We start from the raw sequence: 24,461 nt of genomic DNA, 5'->3' as shown, positions 1-24,461 counted from the left end.
ACAACACACTTTGAAGTTCTAAGCCTAAATTAGATTAGACTAGATTAGATGTTTCAAACATATAAAAAATAATAATAATGAAAAATAAAATAAATAAATAAATAAATAAATACAGCACAAATACACCGTTTTTGTTTTTATTTATTTAGTATTTCTCACTAAAAATCAATCAATAATTGCAGATTTAAATAGTGGTGGTGGTGTGAGTCTGTCTCCTCCGTCTCCGTGTCCACCCACGCCTTCACCGTCTCCGATTGTCCGTCCGAGGAAGAATTGTATCTGTGTAATCAACGGCCGGAGGGGGCAGAGGATGGGCCGGCCGCCGGGCAACGGAGGGCCTTCGTTCCGCTTCAATCCTGCGGAGGTTTCTCGTACACCGACCCTCCCTCCCTTTGCCTCTTTATTCAATTCAATTCAATTCCTGCGTGCTGATTGTTGTTTTTCTTTTTGAATGTGTATCTTGAGCTCCAATCGATGAATGATGCTCGCTATTCACTTTCAAATGGTGGCAATTGTGCATTCTATTGCATCTTTTTGTGATGTATATGCTCCTTTGCAGATGCAGTTATTTGCTGATAGTTGTGGATTTGTGGGTTTTGATTATTATTTGCTTTAGGGGAAATGGGTATTCAGTCCTCAAATTATTGCTAATGGAAATGCGATTGGCCATTTTTCTTCTGTAAAATAATAACACCTAGAAGATTGATTGATGTCATCACTGTGATGCTGCACATTTGACTGTTCACCTTCTTCTTCTTCTTCTTCTTTTTTATTTTTTATTTTTTTATTTTTAAGAAACAGACTTTTCTGGATTTATATTGGGTGTTGGTCTTTGGCTGCTTTATTAGGTTCTAAGTAATGCAACTGAGAGAATCACTTCAAGGCATAACTAACTAAATAAAAGAAAGCCTCATGCTTCAACAAAAAGGGGTTAATAATTAGTTTCCAAGGAAAATAAAAAAATTAGGCCTTTCACAAGAATAGTTTAGTGGTTGCAAGCACTCGTCTTGTAAGATGCCATGTGTCCATAGGCAGCATGAGTTGTACAACACTAAAAGAACCATTAATTGTAAAATCATATAATGGAAAACATTGGGAAGATATTTTTTTATAATAGAGTAGAGAATTTTTTTTTTTGTAAATATATATTTTGGTTTAAACGACTGTTTACTTTAGAAAAACCAAATAAGTTGTCTACTTCTGGCTGGAAGTTGTTTTTATTGATCTTTGAAAGCAGAAGTGGGCATTCGCAAGCATCCCAACATTGTTTTCTTTCTTTTTGTTTGCCAACCAAACCACAAAAGTGCCTATCTAAGGTTAGAAACGGTGTCTTATGTATCTTGTTTCTTCTTTGTCAAACGGGTGTTCACTTTTAACATGGTTTATGTATAAAACTCGTCATATTGCTGGAGTATATGTTTGAGTGGTTTGTAACATGCATATGACTTAGCTGTATGTTTGCATATTAAAGGTTGGCGAAATGGAGGCTATTCTGCAAGCACACAATTGTACAGTGCCTGCGAGAGAAATACTCGAGGCTCTTGCCCAACGCTTCAGGTAGGCAGATGTAAAATTGATGAGACTAATACAGTCGAGGCTGCGAATATTATAACGAAACTAAAAGCTGAGTGATTGCCATTCATATAGTTCCTCTCCTGAAAGAGCTGGAAAGGTGGAAGTTTCTGTAAAGCAAGTAAGTGGAATTTTCCTCTTGAAGATGTTTCCAATATCAAATAGAAACACTCAATAATTTCAACACATGCAACAGGTCTGGAACTGGTTCCAAAATAGGCGGTATGCTCTTAGAGCTAAAGCAGCTAGGGTTCCTTTTCCTGGACAGGTGAACATGTCGCTGGTGACTCAAGATGATCCATCAATTGTAAAGATTGCCCCTCAGGCTCCTTATCCTCAGCCTTCTCGGCCCTCAGTTTCTCATCCTCCACCTTTACAGCTGCAGCCTGCTCTCTCAAGTAATTCTAAGTTCCTTTTACTATATGAGCTATTATTTCTTTATCTATTTATTATTATATCAATGTTGTTGATATCAATATTATTACTATTATTGGCTCTCTTGAATCCTTAGTGAAATTGCTGTAGGAAGACCGTTTTGTCATTCAACAGTTATATGGTGTAATTCATCTCATGTTCTTGTTCAGCTTCACTGAGGAGTATGCCTCAAGCCCCCCATGCTGTCCCTGCTCCATCTGGTTAGTTGACAAAAATTGGAATACTCTCCCTTGTTCATTTTATATATGTTGTGTTTTACCATTTTTTATATGACAATATTCTTATTGTCCAGCAGCAGTCAGCACCATGAGAGTATTGGGTATACATATTATGCAACATATCATCTTTGCACCATCTTCCATATATTGAGCTTGTTTGTTTTTTCTTGTTCTTTGTTCTATTCACCAGTTTCTGTGCCCCGTGCCCTTACCCTATTGAAGATCATATCCAAGGCTGCTGATAAATTCATTATGTCTTCCCACTACACTCATGTATATGATATATCAAATCCTCACGATGGAAAACAAGTCAGGACACAAGCAATCATATATGTACCTTAATTGAATGTTTGTGTTGTTCTTGTCTTGTCCTAGTTCCCAAATCTGAACAGAAATGAGACCTACAGAGCAGACTCATTGGATTTGAATTAGGGTAGTTTTAAGCTGATCTTTGCCATTTGTTTGATTGCCTAATTTTCATGACCACTTTCTTCCTGTAAGTGCCTGATGTATAGATGCAACAATTTCTGGGTGGTCTAAGAAATAATTGGCTGATTTAACTCCCTTTTCACTCCTGCAATCTCATGTGAATTTTTACAAAGTCGCCTTCCTAATATTCTTGAGATTAGTGCATTTCCTTTTCAGCATCTATGATGTACTGGTCTTATGTATTATTAAATTTGAGAAATAACAGAATGAATTAGCAAAAGCTGTACTAAACATAAGGTATTTCCTTAAGCTTCCTGTGTTATTTCTTTTTTTCTAATTTGCTGTTTGGAGTTCTTGTGTTTTTTACACTATCCTTTTTTATCATTCCTTTCCTCTTACCTTTATATCAATAGCACAAGGTACTGGCAGGAATGCTTCAGAGAATTCCCAAATGGAGTTTGAAGCTAAATCTGCCCGGGATGGTGCTTGGTGAGTTTTTTTTATGCATATATGCTACTATAGTACTATTACTATCCTTTCAGGAGTTGCATTTTCTGATCAGTATATATATATATATATATTGAAAAGCAGTAACCTAACTTTCTGTTTCAGGTATGATGTTGCATGTTTCCTATCACATAAATCATTAGAGAGCGGAGATCCGGTAAATCTTGTACAGGTTTTCCATGTGTTTGATTGTTTCCTCACCACCCACCCCAAAAAATTTATCTTATGCTGGGTCTCAGTATTTGCCAGCATTGGGACACCTTTTTATATCTTATGCGGCTTTATTTCATGAATAGTCCAATCAACAGTTATGAGATATTATGCCTCTTAACCTCATGAATTTGATCCGTAGTCCTTCTAGCACTTAGGATTGTTGATCTGGCAAAAGGCATACTCCCCTTGCTTGAACTCCTTCAACGTGTTCTTTTCATATCTCTAGCACGAGTGTAGTTTTGCTTAAAGATCAATTAAATGTGCAAAAGTAATTCTATTTGATTTCACTTAATTTATTAATGCTTTGTATCCTTGATTGAGGGAGAGAGCAGTGCTGTTAAAATTGTGAAACTTCTTCTAATTTCCAGTTACATTGAGTTCGAGCTTTATTAATTTTTAATTACTGGATGAAATATCTAACAATATTTCCAGGTCGGAATTTGTCCGTGAGCTCGAATTCATGACTTGCAAATTATAAAGTTGATTTTGTTTTAATGGTTGCAATCATTTATGTGTTGGCAACCTCAGGAAGCTCTTGTTCGGTTTTCTGGGTTTGGACAAGAAGAGGACGAATGGATTAATATCCGTAGGCATGTCAGACAACGATCACTCCCATGCGAATCTTCGGAGTGTGTAGCAGTCCTGCCAGGGGATTTAATTTTGTGTTTTCAGGTGCACATTTTAATTCTGTGTGCTGCTGTTGTTCAGAATGACAACAGAACTTGAAATGAAAGTTCACTTTGGGAGACTTGTGGTTTTAGGAAGGCAAAGAGCAGGCCCTATACTTTGATGCGCATGTTCTCGATGCGCAGAGGCGCAGACATGATGTAAGAGGATGCCGTTGTAGGTTTCTGGTGCGATATGACCATGACCAATCTGAGGTAGGTACAGTATTTTAAAAATCTCTCATCCAAGCTGGTAAAGTGCCCGTGTCTTAAATAATCATCCAGAACCTATCTATCTATCTATCTATCTATCTATATTGTTGAGACTTGAGAGAGATTGTTTATGTGAAAGCAACCTATCTTGTCATGTACAATGAATAGGAAATAGTTCCTCTTCGGAAGATCTGTCGTAGGCCAGAAACGGATTACAGGTTGCAACAGCTTAACGAAACCCCAAACAAAGCAGCAGCAGCCCGCTCGGGAATGGGAAATACTTTGAAAGGCAATGCTCCTCCATCACAAAAAGAAGAGCAGCAGCCTTCCGGAGAGATTGGGTCCTCCATGGCTGCTGGCTGAGGCTTAATAGTAATTGATATGTAATACATACATACATACATTCATACTCAGACACAGACGGACAGGCCCAGAAGCAGCAGAAGGTGCCACCACAGCTTCAACTGAAATTAATTAATTGCAGCACCTGCACTCTCTACTCTGAAGCCCTCCAGTTAATTAATTGCAGCACCTGCACTCTCTACTCTGAAGCCCTCCAGTTAATTAATTGCGATTTTTGTAGCGGGTGCGTGTCTCTCTCCGACTAATTGTAGCAGCAGTGTTTGTTGTTTTAGCTTCCAACACACTGGCCGAATGAATGGTTTGTTGCTCCACTTGATCTAAGTGCATTTCTTTTTAATGAATCCTAACATTTTAATGAAAACATAAACCATCCATGGTAGTTGGTTGTCAACATACCCCTCCCTCAAGCTCATTCATAATTGCAAGGCTTTAAGTACTGTTTCGGTTCATAATTTGCATGGGCTTCAAATTGTTACAACAGTAGCTCTGAGGCTATTCAAGCTACAGTTGAATCCAACCTCAGACTCACACTACACTACACTACAGTCTACAGCTACAAGGGGAGGTGGACCCCATCACCTATCTCACAGTTTCTAATCAAACCTCCTTCGCTCAACAACTACAACGATACTGATAAATTTGTTGGCCATGCAAGAGAGATCTTATTCATTCCTGTTCTACTTGAGAGAGAATATTCATAATCATTCAGACCAATTCAAATGATTTTTCGACATCAAGATCCATGCATTTACCACTAAAACCAATACAAGTCATTAAAAAGGAAAATTAGAAAATGTAATTTTTCCCCACTGTAAAAGCAGCAGCTCAAAACCGTTTTTCAATGTTAAGAGTGAAGTTTGCAGAGATTTATTCCGCAAGTGCTTCAAAATTTGCGGAAAGAAACATGCATTGAAGCTACACTATAACATGATATATATATATATATTATCACTCAAGATACCTCCTTGCTCGCCCCCAACCACTCTATAAGAGAATCAAGGCATAATTTCTTGAATTTACAATGGTAAGAAACATCAGTACCTCTGCCGCCTAGAGTTGACGACAGCACACCATCCTTAAAAGTAAACCGGGAATCACATCCTTGAGAAGTCTGAGATAAGCCAGCTTCATCACTAGTTGCTCTCTCGTTCATTGCATGACAACTGCATTCCTCTGATACCAATTTCCCTGAATACTTACGTTCATGCAGTTCCGTTCCCTCATCAGCAGATTTTCTTTTACCACATTGGAACAATTTATGCAGTAACAGATGAAGCTTTGTTGATAAAGAAGCAACAAAGTCATGCACATCCTCTACAGTATAATCACTTCTTCCAAGTCCCCACTCCCTTCTAACAATTCTAAGCAGTAAGTTGTTGAGATTTGAAAAGCATTTGGAACAGCACTGGTAAAAGCAGATATCAACAGAACGACCTGTAGGATTGCTGGATTTTGTTCCACAGCTGCCTTTGGGATCACATCCGTCAACACAAGTACCAATCAAGGATTGAACATACCGCTGGTTAGGCACTTCATCAGAGGATGAAACCTCCACACCCTGCTTATCACTGGAATTCAAGGAACCATCCGCTTCAAGACTGAAATGTCTCTTTGTGAAGCCATTGGAACGTTTGAAAGATGGGCCGTCACCAAATTCTGACTGATTGCCATCAGTTTCTGCTTTTGGTGCCGCGGAATCATCCAAGACAACCAGATTGGTAGACTCTTGTACCTTAACTTCAGCTGCATCACATTCATCTTGACACCCATGATCACCATCTGTTGGATCAGAGTAACCATAATCTTTAGCACTGAAGTCCAGGGCACTGTTTTCCATATTAGAAAGTCTTTTTACGTCAAGAGACATTTCGCCATCTGCTTCTGGACATCCATCAGCACCATCAGTTTCGACTCCCTGAGGAATTTTGCCCCACAGTTCAGTTTGATCCAAATTTGAATGGCGTAGCTTGTTGCAGTCAGAAATGCTATCCTTGGAGACAACATTACTAACTGGTCCAATATAAGTAGTGGGATTGGCTTCTGAAATACAGCTATCCACCTCTAAACTGAAAAGGAATTTGTGATTTAGTGAGAAGATAAATCTGATACTTAAATAGAGAATATATGAGAATAGTGAGGATACCTTTGTAATGTGTGCGCCCAACTCATAACCATGTCATCCAGATAAGAGACCTGGGATAAAATCCGAATAAACTGATTTTTATCTTTCCCAGCTTGAACTTTCTCATCAATTCGTTTGACAAGAGTTTCCAAAACTTTCCGAACCTCCAAACAAACTTCCTTTAGAGAAGTGTATTCACCTCTATATGCTGATAACCCAACTGCAATTAGTCCTCGAACTAGACTAGATTCATTTTGTTTAATATTACCAGAATCATTGGCATCAGAGGCCTGCTCAGATAAATAGCTGGGACAAACAATACAAGAATTGAAGGGCCAACCTTTCCAGGGTCCATGGACATTGGCACAGGGCCCTTCTTTTAACTTGGATGTGACCCAACATAGTTCTGCAAAATGAGGATAAGACAGTATCTGATAGCCAACAGCTGATATTGCAAACGTCAAACTTGATTTCACTTTCACTGATTTATTTGAGAGACCGGCAGGGTTCAACGAACTGACATGGACGGATTGACTATTACAAACTAGATCAACTTCACCTTCAACTGTCTCACAATTTTTTGCAAAGGGGCTTTCATGGATATGGTTTCCACCATGTAGTGAATGAACAAACTGTTGTGCCAAATCTTTTGACAACTTAGCAGCAAAACAATTAATCACTTTATTGTGATCCAATTTCCCATCAAGTTGTAAAGAGAATTGAGGCACATTACGGTCTCGCAGACTTGAGAGTCCACAATTAACCACCTCATCTCCAAAAAACCGCCTTACGCTACTTGGAAGTAAAGAGAACGGCAATTCTGATGTGGCCTGTCACAATAAAAGATTGCAGTAGTTTTAAAACTAGGATGAAAGGTGAGCACGTACACACTTATGTTCCTTAAAAAGGTCTAAATCTGGTCAGATTACATCAAAGCGACCTCATGAATGGTTGAGTTTTTTCAAATAATTGAGAACTGCAAAATCTTCCTATCAAAAACTAAATGAACAAAGGCAGGACAAAAATAAAAATCTTTTTCAGACCAAATATAAGCAAAATGAAAGAAGATTCATCATAGCATATCAAAAATTGGTTTTCATCATTAACTTTGATGTACTAAAAGCTCAAATTTAGTGAATCACAAAGAGAATCTCAGACCATCAAAATCTTATACATTGGGTACTAAACTAACTTTATTAGTTGCTCAATGTCCAGTTTCATAATCTATTAAAAGTCTGAATAAAAAATTAAATTAATTAATTAATTAATACCCTTCCATCCCTACATACCAGAATCATCATCAGCGAGTTCACACGCATAGACTCGACCTGCTCAACAAATAAGGTCCAGAGATACGAGGCCTTCTTCATAGAAGTTTGCACTTTTAGTGCCTCTTTATCATCACTTGCAGGAATGGCGTGTTTCATGTCAGTTGCATAATGAACATCAGATGAATTATGGTTGTTGGAAGATGGTTTGCAATCTTCAGGGGCTTCATCATCCATCTCAAAAGCCCACAAATCGATTGCAGGCATATATAGTAAACACAGATTTGTTTGAGCACATCCTGCTGCCACAATATATCATATAAAAGAAATAATTCCTCATCAGACATGAATAAAACCAAACAACAGGTTATTCTTTTAAAACTAAAAGGCACTGCCATTCAAATTACAATAAGTACTTCCAACAAAAACTCAGAGCACCGCCATTCAATTTTACATTTATAAATAATCCAGTGACATAAAACAAGATTTCAGTGTCAAGATGATGTACGGATCTAGAACCCAGATCAGGCAAGGTCTACCAACTGTCTATTGTCAGCTCTCCAGGAAATCAATTAAAATGAATGTGCAGATAGATGCAGCTGTATGTTTCTTAATATGTGGGATAAAGTAATCCCTTAAATTATTATTAGAACTATAATCCAATCATTAATAGTAAACAAACTCATAAAGGGCCAAGAACTGTAGCATTGACCAAAAAAACAGATGAGAGAACAGGATAGCGTGCATAACAAACTGTATGTGTTAACAAACTATTGAACAGGTAGTTTCCTCATCTATAAGACAAGACACAGGAATGTATGCTGCCAAGAAAGAAGGGGGGAAAAACAGCCTAGATAGATAAATCTATAAAGTTGCATAAATCACATTCTGCCTGCATTCCAAAATGAAATGAACAGTCTTTAATAATTGAAATGAAAAATCAGACATACTCAATATTCTTGTTAGCCCATGAACCATGTCTCCATGTCCTTCATGAGAAATGCTAGCTAAATCAACTTTCCATATATCAACATTACCAACAAAAAAGTGGAGAAGACAAGAAGCAAGGTGCCTCTGGCCAGATCTTGGATTACCACAAATCAATACTTGAAATCCTGAATTATTACACAATCCACTAGTCATTTTTTTAAGCAACTCTGGGCGAGCAAATGATTGAGAGCTGGAAGGGGCAATCCCTGAAAATTCCTCATCACCATTATGGCCTGTAGATTCAAAATCACATAAGCTGCTCTCTCCCACCAGAACATTTGCAAGCATAAGGTTCTTCTCAATCTCACTCATAAAATCTACTTCCTCAAGCAAACCATCTATATGCAGCCACCAATTATTGCTCTGCTCTCTCTGGCCATCTAAGTAAGAAATGGTCACATCTTTAACCATTGTGGATACCTTACTAAGATGAGGTGGTAACCAGACACTCTCATTCAGGCACAGGCAAACAAGTAATCTTGTTAGAGGTTGCAGAAGACAAGGAACAAGATGAAGCTTAAGAGGTGAAGAAACCACATCATTTAGTGCAACTCCACTCTCTCTTCGTGAGCATGGAGGTGGGGCACATGACAGTGCCTTCAACCAATCTTTCTCTTCCACAACTAAAGTAGGAATGGCAGATCTACTCTTAGAAGTTCCAGTTTCTGCTGATAAGAGAGCTTCTTGCAAGGGGAAGCTCCTCCTCAGAGCAATCATAGCTGCTTGAGTACACAGAGCCTGCAGGTCAGCACCAGCATACCCCACAGTTTGTTTTGCTACCCACTTCAATAAGGATCCAATTAGTGGTTTGGGCCATTTTTTAGTGTGCAATGAGAGAATTGCTTCCCTATCCTTAACAGAAGGTAAAGGAAAGTAAATCTCCCGATCAAATCTTCCAGGCCTTCTTAGAGCTGGATCAACTGCATCAGGACGATTAGTTGCTCCAATTACAATAACTGAACCTCGAGACTTTAAGCCATCCATTAATGCAAGCAAGGTGGAGACAACAGAATTATGTGTTTGATCCTGTCTCTTCGAACGGGATGGAGCTAAACCATCTATCTCATCAAAAAAAATAATAGAAGGTTGAGATTTCTCGGCAACTTGAAACAAAAGTCTTAATTGACGCTCAGCATCACCAACATATTTGCCAAGACAATCTGCTCCTTTGCGCGCAAAGTATGCTATCCTCCTATCACCATGAGCACAAGACCCAACTAGTGCACGGACAACCAATGTCTTACCAGTTCCAGGATGTCCATGCAGTAGCACACCCCTAGGTGGTGTGATTCCTAGGTTGTTGAAAAACTCAGGGTATAGAAGTGGCAAGATAACCACTTCTTTCATGCATTGAATGACATCTTGAAGTCCAGCAACAGATTCCCACCCATGGTATTGGGACTCATTCTCATGATTTGCACCTCCAATGTATGTGGGTGCTATTCTCCACAAATCCCGATGAAGCCTCTTGCTTTCACGCTTCAGAAATTCTTCATCTTCCCCGCAGTTCTCTAACCATTTTTCTTCTGCTTCAATATCCTTTCGACTAGCATCATTAGCCATCTTACGGAATTCCCATTTTAACTTTTTGGCCTTCATTTTCTTTAATCTTTGTGCATTCTGAATTCCATATGGTTGAAATAGATGTCGATGATCAGTGCAGACAATAAGAAATTTTCGATGATCAAAGAGGCAACCTTTGGCTCGTGCACATGGCTATAAATTAGGAAAATAAGAAAAAGAATGAGAATCAGAAAGGATCAACCAATGCAATAAAAGAGGCATAACAAAGCAGGGAAAAGAGACAATGATAGACAACAAAGTAAAGGGTGGTAGTATTTCAAAGAAAAGCACTCACTAGGTGGTAAGTTTTGGGGCATCGATCAACACGACACCCAATGGTTGCTCCAGGTCTCCTACAACGGCTACATTTCAGCACGCGTCCCCGGTAAAGGGCAGCTCTAACATTTTTCAAGCATCCCAATCCAGCAAAGTAAACCTGAAAAGTGGTTTCAGGAATGAGCATCCACTTGGAACAATAGATACCGTAAGTTACAGAATAGAGAACCAGCATACAATATTAGATACCGTAAACGTGAATATATTGTGCATGACAAAGCGAGGCATTATAAAATAAGAGCTAGTTTGTGGCTTACATCCTATGGGTACTTCCATCATTTAATAATACTTGAGAAGGTACATTGTTGAGCCTGAAAGATTTATTTGGATGAAAACATATCTAAGTAGTCATATTTACTTGAGTGCAGCTAAAAAAAAGCATAAACACTGAATAACCAAAGAGAGCTACAATTGTACTCAAAGAGTCAAAGGAGCTATTTATTAACGTGGCATTATTAAATAGGTTTAAACCAAAAGCAAAACAATGCACAAGATCCTTAAATTCATGGCGATTTACATGACATGAAGTAAAAGTATGAACTAAACTTAGCTTTGTGAAAATTAGCAAAATAATTTGCGCATGCATGGTGGAGAGATATTAGCAGGAACAAAAGCAAGAAATTAGGGGTTATTGTCAAAGAGAAAGTGACAGGGTGATAAATGCATTTAAAATGTTACCCCGTAACATATAAGATGGTAACAAGTTACTGACAGACTTCAGACCAAATGCAAGAGAGACAATGCAAATATAATATAAACCCAGATAACCATCAGGATAACTGAAGAGCTATATATTCAAGATAACAAATCGCACCTCTGGACTCCATACTGCACACTGCTGATGAACCCAAATTCCAGCTATTCCATACCGATCATTAATAGGACCTAAAAGTCGTCCAAGCCATCCTGATTGATCACCAAATCCATCCCATACATCATAATTAGGTTCTTCAGAGGCAGATGACCCACTGAATGCCTCATTATCACTGCCAGTCCCTTCCAGAGCAAGTATTTTTGGAGGCTTGCCATCCGTACCACCCCCACATAAACCACAGCATCTTCCTAATTTTATCCTTGGTTTTCTGCCTGCTACAACAATAGCATTGGTTTTCTCTTCACATTTTTCTGGTATCTCCTCTTCAAGAGGCTTATGAGGATCTTCATCTTTTTGTTCATCATCAATTGCACATTTAGTTTCAGCAGTATTTACTTCATCAGATACAATATCACGTGCTGATTTTTTGGGGACAATATGCTCTATCTTTGATTCTTTCTTGTCATTGTCATTGCTCGGGCAGTTTTCTATCTCTGACTTCCTTTGAATTGCAGTCTCCTCTCTCTCACCCAACTGCAAAGTCACTTGGTCATCTCCAGATTCAATTTCTCTTCTGCATTCCAAAGTAATCTCTAAATTCAATCCATCCATTTCATCTGTAACATCTAACATGCCATTTCCACACCCTTCTGTATCATCTTCCACCTCATTTCCAGACCTTTCTCTATCGTCTTCCACCTCACTTCCACTCTTTTCATTATCATCTTCCACCTCATCTCCGCTCACTTCACTATCATCTTCCACCTCATCTCCGCTCATCTCATTATCATCTTCCACCTCATCTCCACTCATTTCATTATCATCTTCCACCTCATCTCCACTCATTTCATTATCATCTTCCACCTCATTTCTGCACCAGTCTTTATCATCTTCCATCTTATCTGCCAAATCCCTCTTCGGAGCCCCATTTGCCAAAATGTTTGAAGCTTTTATTCTCCCTGGCCTCTTTGATTTTACCACTGTCGATTTCTCACCTGCTAAGCCCCCTTTCTTATCATAAAACTGGGTATCCAGGTCATTGCCATACTCATCCAAATCCTTATAGAGTTTTCTTTTACCTTTAAATGAAGATTCCCTCCCTCCTCGACCAGAATATGTGTCATTATTTCCTCTAGATCTCAACCTTCGCCCCCAAACACCATCACCATTTTGTTCAACCAAATCGGAGAAACTTGATAATGATGTCTTGCACTGCCTCTTATCATCTCCCCCAACTTTCTGAACGCTACTAGGGACACTTCCATCAATCTTCTGCCGCTTTTTGGGCGGCAAAGGTGATGAGTCCAGCAACACAGGCGCCTTGCGAGCCCTATTACTTCTGCGCAGCTCTAATTGAACCCCTCTACTACCAGCCTCACCATTCTCAACTGCACCATGACTCCTATTGTAAGCTTTCTCACAAATTGCGTCTAATCTCTTGTGCTTTTTTTTACCTTTAAACTTATTCCTGAATTTCCGATCCTCCTTTCTCTTAGCAACTGATCTGGACTGCGACAATAACATATCAAATAAACCTTCAACACCAATATGAGGAAGCGCCTATCTATCTACTATCCTTTCCCTGTCTCCAATTAAAATATTCTGAACCTCCCCGCACAAGTATCCTGCCCACCATATACGGTAGTCTCTATAATCAATCAGTTTCTAGTTCAAACCGAATCCGCATACGAACAAATTTCAAACAAAAGAGCCCGACGATATACTGACCTCCGATTGCTGGATCATGCAGAACCAACGGCATACACACAACAAAAACCCTAGAAACGATCCGATTTCAAACTGAAGATTTTCATTAAAAAAAAAACAAATTCTACAGGAATGGATTACGGTTCCGTGATCATGCAAAGAAATTCACCATTTGATTTTTTGGGTTGTTTTTACTGTGAGGCGTTTTAGGGCTTTCCTGCCTTAGAGAATGGCGGAGGCTCTAAGAAAGACTAAAGAGGGCGCCCGCTCATTAGTATTCAGTATTCGCACCGTGAAACATTATATAAATAATTTATTTATATATATTCAACAACAAATTTTAATCCCACCGGCGCTCCACGCGCGTGAACCACAGGTTTTCGCGAAAGCTTTTTTTTTTTTTTTTTTTTTTTTCTAATTTGAGCTTAGAATTTCAATTATTTAAATATGAATACACTTCCCTTTCTCAACAATTTTGTTTGTCATATTCAAATTATTTATTTTTATATAATTAAAAAAAACTAAAACATATAATTAGAAGAAATTAAAATATATATCTAAATATTTTAAAATTTATACTATGTCAATAAAATAAATAAGATATATATGTCATATGATATTATTTAAATTTTAATTATACTAATAAATTATCTTTATTTTAATTTATAATTATTTTTTTATTATAATGTAATTATTTTTATTGTACAATAGATTAATAGAAAAGAATAATATATTTATAATTAATATTAATATATTATTATTATATATTTAAAAATATTCATAAACAAATTAATTTGGTCAACTTCAATCAAAACTACAAAAACTTAAAATCAACCTTAAAAGGCACACAATTTAGCAAATTTATTTTAAAATTCAAATTCAATCTTGATCTAAATTAAATCTTTCCCAAAAAAAAAAAAACACACCCAATAATTTGAGGGCACGTATATTTTGACGGATTACCAATAGCATAAATTATAAATATGCTTTATTGATAAGTAGTATTATAAATAAAATATATAGGAAGAAATTAAAAACGATAGGCAGGGGCCAGGGGCCAGGGGGGTTGGGTTGTCGATAACAAGAACAACAATGAATTATAATAATAACCAATAAATAAAAAGTTAAAAAGAAAAATTAAGAAGGAACATATGTAATTAATTGATCTGTCTCTCTCTCTCTCTCTCTCACCGGGTCGGACACACAAAATTAAAACCTTCGAAGTAAGATATTCATGCATAACCTGCTTAATGCTTATTGCTGCTACTATAGTGCTCGCAAGCCACATCACAAGCAGATGATGATGATGGTGATAGTAGGAAGCGCATAGCAGAACCCTATGATTTGGAGAAAGATTAGACTAGACTATAGTCTAGATTAGATAAAATAATAAAATAAATAGATATCATGTGTATAGCAGTAATATACTTATATATATATATATACTAGTGCGTGCTAGCTAGCTAGCTAGGTGCAGGTGCATGCTACCCTGGCCGGTCCATGGAAAAGAATACCACTCCAGCATTCAGCAGCAGCAGCAGCAGCAGTGCTTATTCTTCTTCTTCAAATTAATTGACTGATATATATATATATATATGCTGATCTCTCTCTCTCTCTCTCTCATCATCATCATCAGCATTATAGTATATTTAATATACTAGCAAGCTAAGCTAGTATTTTACCCGATGAGCAGCGAAGAAGGTTCAGGTTCAGTTTCAGCCTTAGCAGAAGCAGAAGCAGCAGCAGCACCTCCTCCTCCTCCTCCGGGACTACTTGTTGTTGTTGGAGTGGTACCCGCCTTAACTCCATCATCCTCCTCCTCCTCCTCCCTTTTGTCCTTTTTCCTACCACCTGCTCCTGCTGCTGCTGCTTTTCCATCATTCTTATTGTCCGGCTCCGGCGGCGGCAACATGTGAGGTGGGGGGTTTTGCTTGAGCTTGAGAAGCACTTGGCGCATCCTCGACATGTCCGTAGGCTTCCCGGGCTTTGGCCCCTGAATCACCACAACTGATACTGCTGCTGCTGCTGCCTGCTGCTGATCTTCCACCGCCACCTTCTTCTTCCTCCTCCGCTTCTCATTGATGCTGGCCACCTCTCGGGGTATCAGCTCTGATATTGCTTTCCAGTATTGCTTGTGAGCTTCCTTGTGGAACTTCTCTTGCTGCCTCAGGTACACCTGCATCCACCATCCCCAATTGATTATATATACATATGTATGTATGTATGTATGTATGTATCTGCTGCTACGGGCGAACCTTCTCCCTCTCCCTGTTCTGACTTGTGCTGCTCTCGCAGCTCTGCTTTCTCTTCTCATAAAACTGTCGCTTGTACTCCTCCGCTTCACTTATTATTTCATTCCGCCACTCCTTCTCCTTCTTTTCCTTCTCCTCCAGATACTTGAGGTTTTGCCTGCACAGCACATATAAAACTAAACCAATTATTATACCAATTCCTCCTCCTCCTACAAATCCATTCAACAAATTAAGGCTTCCTTAATTATATATGGCTTATTAATTTGTTTTGTTTGTTTTTTGCCTACCAGTATATCTCTGCAGCAATATAATAATGAATTGTACTTTTCATGCATCATTTCAACAGAATATACATATATAAGGAGTACGGAGGAGTTCCTCGTACGCATGCAGAATAATTAATATATATACATGCGACTCCGATCCATAACAGTTCACAATATATATATATATATATGTAATAAACACCAAAACAATTCATGTGATTGATTTGCTAAAAGAAAATATATATATATATATATATTAAACACAAAAAGTAGATCACCACGAAATCGAATCAAATCAAATAAAATCTCAAGTAGTAGGTAGGTAGCTGACCGTCGCCATTCGCGGAAAGCGGCGCCCTCTTGACGCATCTGGCTTGGATCTGGAAGCGTCGGTCCGCCGCTGTTAGAGGAGGTGAAAATAATTCCCTCCTCCTCCTCACCGACTGCAGATTGGAACCGATCAGCAAAATCGTCGCCGCCCTGATGATGCACCCCGTATGCATCCGGGGAGGAGGATTGCTCCTGCTGCATGTCATTAATGTTGAAGGGATGATGATGATGATGATGCTGATGCACGGTACTACTACCACTATTATTATTATTATTATTATTATTAACAATCTCGTCGTCCTCCTGCACCTGCTCGCCGCCCCCGTCGCCCATGTACACGCCAATGCCCTCCTCCAAGGACTCCATTAATTAATTCAAAGCAAACCGTGCGTGAATGAATGGATGAATGAATCGCAATCGCAGTCGCAATCGCAATCTCAACATCTCAATCTTGATGGCGTTCATCTCATCTGCGCTATCTTACATTTTATGCATGCCGTTTCCAGTTCCAGATCCGGGTCATTAATTAATTTACACATTAGTTGTATGGATACATCGTATATAAATATATAATATATATGTATTATACATATCATTCTAATACAATTGATATATACGAAGTGTATATATATGTATTATTAAAATATATATACCAATAATGTATAAATTTAAGAGGCCGGGCAATAGAGGCATCCCTTCTCGAATGAATCGGGTCGGACCCACACGATCACGCAAGCAGGATGGCCAACCGGCAACCGGTGATCGATTCTACCCTGCACACTACCTCCTGGCTCCTCCCCTCTCTCTCTCTCCTCGTACAACTCCTCCTGCTATTTTCCCTTTTTTCTTCCTTTGTTCTTCTTCAACTTCACACCCCGCCGCGATCACGTTTACTTCTTTCAAGTGAAGGTTGAACCCCGCGCAACAATGGCAGAACGTTTCTTCCCCAATATGATGCCCGACTTTGTCCCTGAAAACCCTAATCTTCTAATCCAAGATGAAGAACAACAACAACAGCTCAAAAAGAACCGTGGGAGAGTTGAGATTTATCCTCAAGGCACACATGATTCACTATTGAGGCTCCTCTCGCTCCCTTACCCTACTCTATCCAACCAGCTACAACGGGCTGCTCTTGACCTCAAAGAAACTGTAATTTCCCCAATTTTCCGTTTTTGTAACCTGCAGTTTACCCAAGCACGATTGATTTAGTGTAATTTAGATCAGGGTTTAGGTTAAGATGTTAAATAGTTCTACTTCTGCTGCTACTCTTGCTCTGTGATGTTTTGCTTGTGTATTATTTTTATTATTATTATTATAATTGTTGCTGTTGCTGTTGTTGTTGTTGTTGTTATTAGACCCATTGTATTACAATCTTTACTAGGTCAGGTGTGTGTCTGGTGGGATACTCACGAGTACTTTGGTGCCGCGGCATTGCTGCTAATATATTATTGAATATACACGTGGAACTTTCATGTAAGATGCGTGTAGATTATTGTTGTTGCAATGATTACTAGTTAGCTATAAGTTCAGTATGTTTGATGCCGGCTCCGGTTGGAAGTTCATTCGTTGATCTACTTTCTAGTTAGTTTAGTTTGTGGATACCTTAGTTAGCCATGGGAAAAACCTGGTAATGTGAAAATCATAGTATAATATTATTTTTGTGATTTTGGATATGAAAATTCTACAGTGCTGATTTCAGATTCTGTGTGATGGAAAGCCATGCTTTGTTTTTTAACAGATTCTGGAGCAAACATGGGGCCTCACAGGGAAACATGTGGAAATTTTACATTGTATGTGGGCACATTGGGCACTGCTTGTTTGCTCTTTAAATCTTTCCAAGTGACTCAGAACAAGAATGATTTGAATCTGTGTTTGGAGATCATCAAGGCGTGTGATTCCTCTTCCATTCAAACCAGGTCTTGCCATTTCTTGCCTTTTACTATATGTACGCATCGTTGTTCAAATCCAGCAATTATGGATTTATTGAACACATTCAAATTCGATTCCATAATTAAATTTGTGAATTAGTAGTTTTAAATTACATTAATTTGAATTTGGTGTGATATCTGTTTTTAAGGATGTCTCAGTACTACTAATTTTGTATCCAGTTCAGTAATTGGATATTGCTATCTATAATAGGCACAATTACAGACATCTTGCTAGTGAATTTGATCCTAAGTTGTATTAGTAAAAACATAGAATTGTCACTGTAAAATCACTTTGGTAGTTCGGTAAAATAGTGAAATACTTGACCGAATAGTGTTCATACAAATTCAAAACACACTCGTTCAAATTCAGATTTTTGATCCAGTCAATTCTTTGAAGTTTCAATTGCAGAAACTTGTATTGCTGAAGTACTGAATAGAAATGCTCACTCCTTTATGTATGGATTGCTTAAACTTCAAGTGATACTTCTCTGTCTCAGAGGTCTTTTAATGAAGGGAGATTCCAAGCGCTGTTATCATTGAAGTGCAAATGTTCTCCCTAGTACTGTCTTCATGATGCATTGACTGCTGATAGTTAGAGTAGTTGTTCTGTCCTTGAAGGATTAATAACATGTGAATGAAATAAACAATGATTAAATAAAAACATGAGATGTGGCTTAAAAGAATGCACCTTTGCTGCACAAGTTGCAAGTATTAGGAAAGACAATTGGCATGAATGAGTTAAGACTGTTGTAAAAGCAGTAAATACAGATTATAAGGTGGTTAGAGACATTAGTGCAAGTATTAGGAGGGACACTTGGCATGAATAAAAAATTAAAAATGCTTGGCTTTGAAATTAATATTTCCGGTTGACCTGGGGATTTTATTGAATGCTTACTGTTAAGAGATGTGACTTTTATGCTTGGGAGAGGTGGTGTATGTGCTCTTGGAGCTATTGTGGCCAAGCATACGGGCGACGATAATTTGGTTAGTTATTATTTGGCCCAATTTAAAGAGGTATGGTTTTGTCACGAATCTTCTACAAGTATCAGTTTTTCCATCCTTGCAATTAGCATGAACTGTGTGCTGCTGGAAACAGATGAAGCTGTCAAAAGATCATCCTGACGAGTTGTTATATGGCAAAGCTGGATACTTATGGGCTTGTTTATTTCTTAACAAGCATTTAGGCAAGGAGACAATTCCTTCAGCCATCATGGTAGGGTGTTTTAAGAGCATATTTAAAGTCTATTAAACAACAAGACTATTGCATCCTAAATCAAATAATCATAGCCAGGATCCTGTTGTGAGGGAAATTATCAAAAAGGGGAGAAAACTAGGGGAACAGGGTGGAAGTCCCTTGATGTTTGAATGGTATGGCAGAAAGTACTGGGGTGCGGCCCATGGATTGGCTGGAATCCTCCATGTACTGATGGATTGTAATCTGACATCAAACGAGGTTGAGGATGTCAAAGGAACTCTTCGCTATATGATCAGAAATCGCTTCCCCAGTGGGAATTACCCTGCCAGTGAAGAAGATAAGTTGAGAGATGTTCTTGTGCATTGGTGCCATGGTGCTCCTGGGATTGCTCTCACGCTCATTAAAGTTGCTGAGGTAATGTTTTTCTAAAATTATAAGTTTTGGAAATTCAATGTCATTAGGAAACTTTTGCTTCAAAGTTCAAATGAAAAATATCCACCTTAACTATATAAAAATAGCTATACAGTACTAGGCAAATCTTTGGCTGTATGTGCAACTCACGCAAAGTTAAATAATTGTATTAGGTCTACCGAGTTTGGTTATTATTATATCTCACAGCTTGTATGACTACTTTCATCTTCTCTAAAATATATATAGGTGTTTGGGGATGAAGAGTTTCTTGAAGCTGCGATGAATGCAGCGGAGGTAGTTTGGAGTCGTGGGCTACTGAAACGAGTTGGGATGTGCCATGGCATAAGTGGAAATGCTTATGTGTTCTTGTCACTCTATCGTTTAACGGGGATCATGGAGTACTTGTACAGAGCGAAAGCTTTGGTATGCTTTTTGCTGGATAGAGGTGAGATGCTAATGTCAAGCGGGGAGATGCACAGAGGGGACAATGCATATTCCCTGTACGAAGGAGTTGGGGGAATGGTTCATCTTTTCTTTGACATGGTTCAACCCAAGAATGCTAGATTCCCTGGCTATGATAAATAATTACTATACATCTGTGTGTATATGTGCCTATCGTATGCATCCTTTTTTCAGGTTTGCTGCGCAGTTTAGTTTTATGGTTCAGTCTTCAGAATGTGTTGCATCGCATCTCAGCTCAGCTCAGTTCAGTTTGGAGATGAAAAGTTCCAAGTTTTATTGGTTCCCCTCATTTTATAGAAGTTTTGAAAATTTGGAGCAGGATGGATGAAATGAATTGAGTTTAAAATTTGGAGTATATTTAAATAATTGAACCGATTTTGGATTGGATCGGATTGGTATGGCTTTGTTTTGTTGGGTTGGGTTGGGCTAAATTGTGGGGATCGACCGACTTACAAAACTTCCCTGTCTTGAGAGGCGAGGCGAGGATTGTCGTCGCCCGGCTACTAGGCTAACCGGACGGACGGACGGAATCATCAGCCACCCAAAGCGAGTGCGAGACAGACACGCAACCCCACCCCGTCTGTCTTCCGATTCACCAGATCAGATCAGGTCAAGGAAGAAAGTTCCTTCCTTCAAGAATCAAGATGGTGTTTGTCAAGTCGCCCGATAACAAAACCCTAATCTTGAACATCAACCCTTCCGCCACCACTCTGCGGTCGCTCCGCCTCCACATCCAGCGGGATTACCTCATACCCATTCCCCGGCAGCGCCTCTACTTGGCTCCTCGCCTGCTGCTATCCACCCCCGAGAACGACGCCCTATTGCTCTCCCATCTCGGGATCTCCCCCAATTCAACGCTAACCCTACACGTCCCTTTCCTCCTCGGCGGTATGCAAGCGCCCGTCCCTCCCAAGGCCCGCCAAGATTTCCTCAACACGAAGCCTCCGCCGAACTATGTCGCTGGCCTTGGCCGTGGCGCCACGGGCTTCACCACCCGCTCTGATATCGGTCCCGCTCGTGCTGCGCCGGACCTGCCTGATCGATCCGCCGCGGCGATTGGTGCTCCTGGGGCGGCGGCCGCCGCTGGTCGTGGCCGTGGGAAGGGGCCCGGCGAGGAGGACGAGGAGGAGGAGAACGACGAGAAGGGCTACGATGAGAATCAAAAGTTCGACGAGTTTGAGGGGAATGATGCTGGGCTGTTCGCGTCTGCGGAATACGACGATGAGGATAAGGAGGCCGACGCCGTCTGGGAGGCTATTGATAAAAGAATGGATTCTCGGAGGAAGGATAGGAGGGAGGCGAGGCTTAAGCAGGAGATTGAAAAGTACCGAGCCTCGAATCCTAAGATCACCGAGCAGTTCGCTGACCTGAAGAGGAAGCTGTACACGCTGTCCGCCGATGAATGGGATAGCATCCCCGAGATCGGTGACTACTCTCTGAGGAACAAAAAGAAGCGGTTTGAGAGCTTCGTCCCAGTGCCGGACACCCTCTTGGAGAAAGCCCGGCAGGAGAAGGAGCATGTCAGTGCTCTGGATCCCAAGAGCCGAGCAGCTGGCGGCACTGAGACCCCATGGGGGCAGACCCCCGTCACGGATCTGACTGCAGTTGGCGAGGGGAGAGGGACTGTCCTGTCGCTGAAGTTGGATAGGTTGTCCGACTCTGTTTCGGGGTTGACAGTGGTGGATCCGAAAGGTTACCTGACTGACTTGAAGAGCATGAAGATTACTAGCGATGCAGAGGTCTCTGATATCAACAAGGCTAGGTTGTTGCTCAAGTCAGTGACCCAGACAAACCCGAAGCATCCACATGGTTGGATAGCTGCTGCAAGGCTGGAGGAGGTGGCGGGGAAGCCCCAGGTTGCGCAGCAGTTGATCAAGAAGGGGTGCGAGGAATGCCCCAAGAGTGAGGACGTGTGGCTGGAGGCGTGCCGCCTGGCGTCCCCTCTTGATGCCAAGGCTGTGATAGCCAGGGGCGTGAAGGCAATCCCAAACTCGGTGAAGCTGTGGATGCAAGCAGCAAAACTCGAGCAGGATGATGCGAACAAGAGCAGGGTGCTGCGGAAAGGGCTTGAGCATATCCCGGACTCGGTGAGGCTTTGGAAGGCAGTTGTAGAGCTTGCCAATGAGGAAGACGCCAGACTCTTACTGCAGAGAGCTGTGGAATGCTGCCCGTTGCATGTCGAGCTATGGCTAGCCCTTGCTCGGCTGGAAACCTATGAGAATGCAAAGAAGGTATTGAATAAAGCTAGGGAAAAGCTTCCCAAGGAGCCTGCAATATGGATCACTGCTGCAAAGTTGGAAGAGGCGAACGGAAATACTGCCATGGTTGGGAAGATTATTGAAAGGGGTATTCGAGCCTTACAGAGGGAAGGTTTGGAAATCGATCGGGAGATGTGGATGAAAGAGGCTGAGGCAGCTGAGAGGGCTGGTTCTGTTGTAACTTGTCAAGCTATTATACATAACACCATTGAGGTAGGTGTCGAGGAAGAGGATAGGAAGAGGACGTGGGTCGCAGATGCTGAGGAGTGCAGAAAGAGAGGGTCTATTGAGACAGCGAGGGCGATCTATGCTCATGCACTTACCGTGTTCTTGACAAAGAAGAGCATATGGCTCAAAGCAGCTCAACTAGAGAAGAGCCACGGCACCCGGGAGTCACTGGATGCTTTGCTGCGGAAGGCGGTTACATATATTCCACACGCCGAGGTGCTGTGGCTAATGGGTGCGAAAGAAAAGTGGCTTGCTGGTGACGTGCCTGCTGCTCGCGCAATTCTTCAAGAAGCATACGCCGCGATCCCGAATTCTGAGGAGATCTGGCTTGCTGCATTCAAGCTAGAGTTTGAGAACCACGAGCCTGAAAGGGCTAGAATGCTTCTTGCCAAGGCTCGGGAAAGGGGAGGAACTGAGAGAGTTTGGATGAAATCGGCAATTGTTGAAAGGGAGTTGGGAAACACAGCAGAGCAGAGGAGGTTGTTGGATGAAGGGATCAAACTTTTCCCGTCATTCTTCAAACTCTGGCTGATGCTCGGTCAGTTGGAGGAACTTCTCGGCAACTTGGAGAAAGCCAAAGAAGCGTATGAGTTGGGATTGAAGCACTGCCGGGATTGCATTCCCTTGTGGCTTTCGCTTGCTCACTTGGAGGAGAAAGTCAGCGGGCTGAGTAAGGCGCGCGCTGTCCTGACTATGGCCAGAAAGAAGAATCCAGAGAATCCTGAGCTCTGGCTGGCTGCAGTGCGAGCTGAGTCCCGACACGGTTACAAGAAGGAAGCTGATATATTAATGGCCAAGGCATTGCAGGATTGCCCTAAGAGTGGTATTCTGTGGGCAGCCTCCATCGAGATGGCCCCTCGGCCTCAGCAGAAAACGAAAAGCAGGGATGCATACAAAACATGTGGCGACGATCCCCATGTCCTTGCTGCTGTGGGGAAGATATTTTGGCATGACAGGAAGGTCGATAAGGCTCGGTCCTGGTTGAACAGGGCAGTTACACTTGCTCCAGATATTGGTGACTTCTGGGCGTTGTACTACAAGTTTGAACTTCAGCATGGCACGGAGGAGACGCAGAAGGATGTACTGAACAGATGTGTTGCGGCTGAGCCGAAGCACGGGGAAAAGTGGCAAGCCGTTTCGAAAGCGGTGGTGAACTCACATCAGCCTACGGAGTTTATCCTGAAGAAGGTGGCTGTTGCTATTGGGAAGGAAGAAGATCGTGCCGCCGAAAATGGCGAGCGGTACGGTGGTGGTAGTAGTAGACCTGCTATATCCTCCTCCGACTCCATCCAGTCTCAGTCTCAGCCTCCTGAATGATTTATGATCGACCATCTACTGAGTGAGTTATAGTGATTGATTGCTAGTGTATCCTATCATCATCTGCTGTTGTGGAGTTTTCTTACACCTAGATCTTTCTTTTCTTTATTGAAGCATGCTGTAGCCTGTAGTAGTAGGGGTTTTAGTTTAAACTCTCTTGATATATATATATACTATTGTCTGATTTTGGCAAATTGTGCATCTTTCTTTCATTCTTTCTGGTTTTGTTTTTCTTTTAAGTTCAGACATGCCTCTCTCATATTTACAAGATTTGTGTGTGCCTAGTCATTATTTCATTTCATTTGGGACTCGATTCATTCTTGAGGTTGAGGTTGAGGTGTATCTGTGATGGTATATCTGTGAGCATCAGCAAGTATTCTCTTAACAAATCCATTGGAC

General features: G+C 40.6%; 5 protein-coding genes across 11 annotated transcripts; 3 read left to right on the top strand and 2 right to left on the bottom strand.

Annotated features, from left to right (window-relative positions):
* The first annotated feature begins 163 nt into the window (after positions 1-163).
* Positions 164-4,926, top strand: LOC127254972 (protein SAWADEE HOMEODOMAIN HOMOLOG 2-like). 5 transcript variants are annotated; one of them, XR_007839533.1, is made up of 11 exons: positions 381-1,316; positions 1,472-1,557; positions 1,648-1,693; positions 1,769-1,970; positions 2,157-2,207; positions 3,068-3,143; positions 3,267-3,318; positions 3,903-4,046; positions 4,136-4,255; positions 4,421-4,739; positions 4,785-4,926. XR_007839533.1 is itself a non-coding variant. In XM_051280356.1 (10 exons), the coding sequence occupies exons 1-10, from the start codon at positions 311-313 to the stop codon at positions 4,613-4,615; spliced, it is 1,026 nt and encodes a 341-aa protein (XP_051136313.1). In that variant the 5' UTR covers positions 164-310; the 3' UTR covers positions 4,616-4,926. The 5 variants fall into 5 exon arrangements, 3 of the variants coding, with proteins under 3 accessions (XP_051136313.1, XP_051136315.1, XP_051136312.1); XM_051280356.1 differs by lacking the exon at positions 381-1,316 and adding an exon at positions 164-364 and having other exon boundaries at positions 4,421-4,926; XM_051280358.1 differs by lacking the exon at positions 381-1,316 and adding an exon at positions 167-371 and having other exon boundaries at positions 4,421-4,926.
* A 348-nt stretch (positions 4,927-5,274) lies between these two features.
* On the bottom strand, positions 5,275-13,716 carry LOC127254971 (uncharacterized). Of its 2 annotated transcripts, none has more exons than XM_051280354.1 (6): positions 11,709-13,716; positions 10,854-10,994; positions 8,956-10,711; positions 8,027-8,304; positions 6,759-7,567; positions 5,275-6,681 (listed from the first exon to the last, which is right to left on the bottom strand). In XM_051280354.1, the coding sequence occupies exons 1-6, from the start codon at positions 13,230-13,232 to the stop codon at positions 5,568-5,570; spliced, it is 5,622 nt and encodes a 1,873-aa protein (XP_051136311.1). In that variant the 5' UTR covers positions 13,233-13,716; the 3' UTR covers positions 5,275-5,567. The 2 variants fall into 2 exon arrangements, with proteins under 2 accessions (XP_051136311.1, XP_051136310.1); XM_051280353.1 differs by having other exon boundaries at positions 5,276-6,681; positions 8,027-8,307.
* A 1,291-nt stretch (positions 13,717-15,007) lies between these two features.
* LOC127254546 (clathrin light chain 2-like) lies at positions 15,008-16,869 on the bottom strand. Of its 2 annotated transcripts, XM_051279701.1 has the most exons (4): positions 16,573-16,869; positions 16,265-16,458; positions 15,671-15,824; positions 15,008-15,591 (listed from the first exon to the last, which is right to left on the bottom strand). In XM_051279701.1, exons 1-4 carry the CDS (start codon positions 16,627-16,629, stop codon positions 15,094-15,096), a joined length of 903 nt encoding a protein of 300 aa, XP_051135658.1. In that variant the 5' UTR covers positions 16,630-16,869; the 3' UTR covers positions 15,008-15,093. The 2 variants fall into 2 exon arrangements, with proteins under 2 accessions (XP_051135658.1, XP_051135657.1); XM_051279700.1 differs by having other exon boundaries at positions 16,265-16,869.
* Positions 16,870-17,033: 164 nt separating this feature from the next.
* LOC127254547 (lanC-like protein GCL2) lies at positions 17,034-20,463 on the top strand. The gene is given in 7 exon segments (XM_051279703.1): positions 17,034-17,412; positions 18,002-18,038; positions 18,041-18,179; positions 19,094-19,205; positions 19,288-19,404; positions 19,483-19,800; positions 20,044-20,463. Coding segments are annotated over 7 exon segments (1,284 nt in total). The 5' UTR covers positions 17,034-17,190; the 3' UTR covers positions 20,383-20,463.
* Positions 20,464-20,669: 206 nt separating this feature from the next.
* On the top strand, positions 20,670-24,256 carry LOC127254543 (protein STABILIZED1). The gene has a single exon (XM_051279698.1). The coding sequence runs from the start codon at positions 20,904-20,906 to the stop codon at positions 24,060-24,062; it is 3,159 nt and encodes a 1,052-aa protein (XP_051135655.1). The 5' UTR covers positions 20,670-20,903; the 3' UTR covers positions 24,063-24,256.
* Positions 24,257-24,461: the final 205 nt, after the last annotated feature.

Source organism: Andrographis paniculata, unplaced genomic scaffold (assembly GCF_009805555.1).
Source record: "Andrographis paniculata isolate CXL003 unplaced genomic scaffold, ASM980555v1 Contig52END, whole genome shotgun sequence".
In the NCBI taxonomy this organism is placed as follows: Eukaryota; Viridiplantae; Streptophyta; class Magnoliopsida; order Lamiales; family Acanthaceae; genus Andrographis; species Andrographis paniculata.
Note: the sequence above shows the minus strand (reverse complement) of the source record. Positions and strands in the feature narration are given on the sequence as shown.

What these genes read in the sequence shown, in the direction of transcription:
- LOC127254971 (XM_051280353.1), bottom strand. Translation starts at nt 13,232, where the DNA reads ATGTTATTGTCGCAGTCCAGATCAGTTGCTAAGAGAAAGGAGGATCGG. An exon ending in TGGGCTAACAAGAATATTGA is followed by an intron (nt 8,308 to 8,955) that starts GTATGTCTGATT and finishes ATATTGTGGCAG; the next exon opens with CAGGATGTGCTCAAACAAAT. An exon ending in ACTCGCTGATGATGATTCTG is followed by an intron (nt 7,568 to 8,026) that starts GTATGTAGGGAT and finishes TTATTGTGACAG; the next exon opens with GCCACATCAGAATTGCCGTT.
- LOC127254543 (XM_051279698.1), top strand. Translation starts at nt 20,904, where the DNA reads ATGGTGTTTGTCAAGTCGCCCGATAACAAAACCCTAATCTTGAACATC.
- LOC127254972 (XM_051280355.1), top strand. Translation starts at nt 1,083, where the DNA reads ATGGAAAACATTGGGAAGATATTTTTTTATAATAGAGTAGAGAATTTT. An exon ending in CACAAAAGTGCCTATCTAAG is followed by an intron (nt 1,317 to 1,471) that starts GTTAGAAACGGT and finishes TGCATATTAAAG; the next exon opens with GTTGGCGAAATGGAGGCTAT. An exon ending in ATTTAATTTTGTGTTTTCAG is followed by an intron (nt 4,047 to 4,135) that starts GTGCACATTTTA and finishes TTGTGGTTTTAG; the next exon opens with GAAGGCAAAGAGCAGGCCCT.
- LOC127254546 (XM_051279700.1), bottom strand. Translation starts at nt 16,629, where the DNA reads ATGGAGTCCTTGGAGGAGGGCATTGGCGTGTACATGGGCGACGGGGGC. An exon ending in GCTTTCCGCGAATGGCGACG is followed by an intron (nt 15,825 to 16,264) that starts GTCAGCTACCTA and finishes TGTGCTGTGCAG; the next exon opens with GCAAAACCTCAAGTATCTGG. An exon ending in AGAACAGGGAGAGGGAGAAG is followed by an intron (nt 15,592 to 15,670) that starts GTTCGCCCGTAG and finishes TGGTGGATGCAG; the next exon opens with GTGTACCTGAGGCAGCAAGA.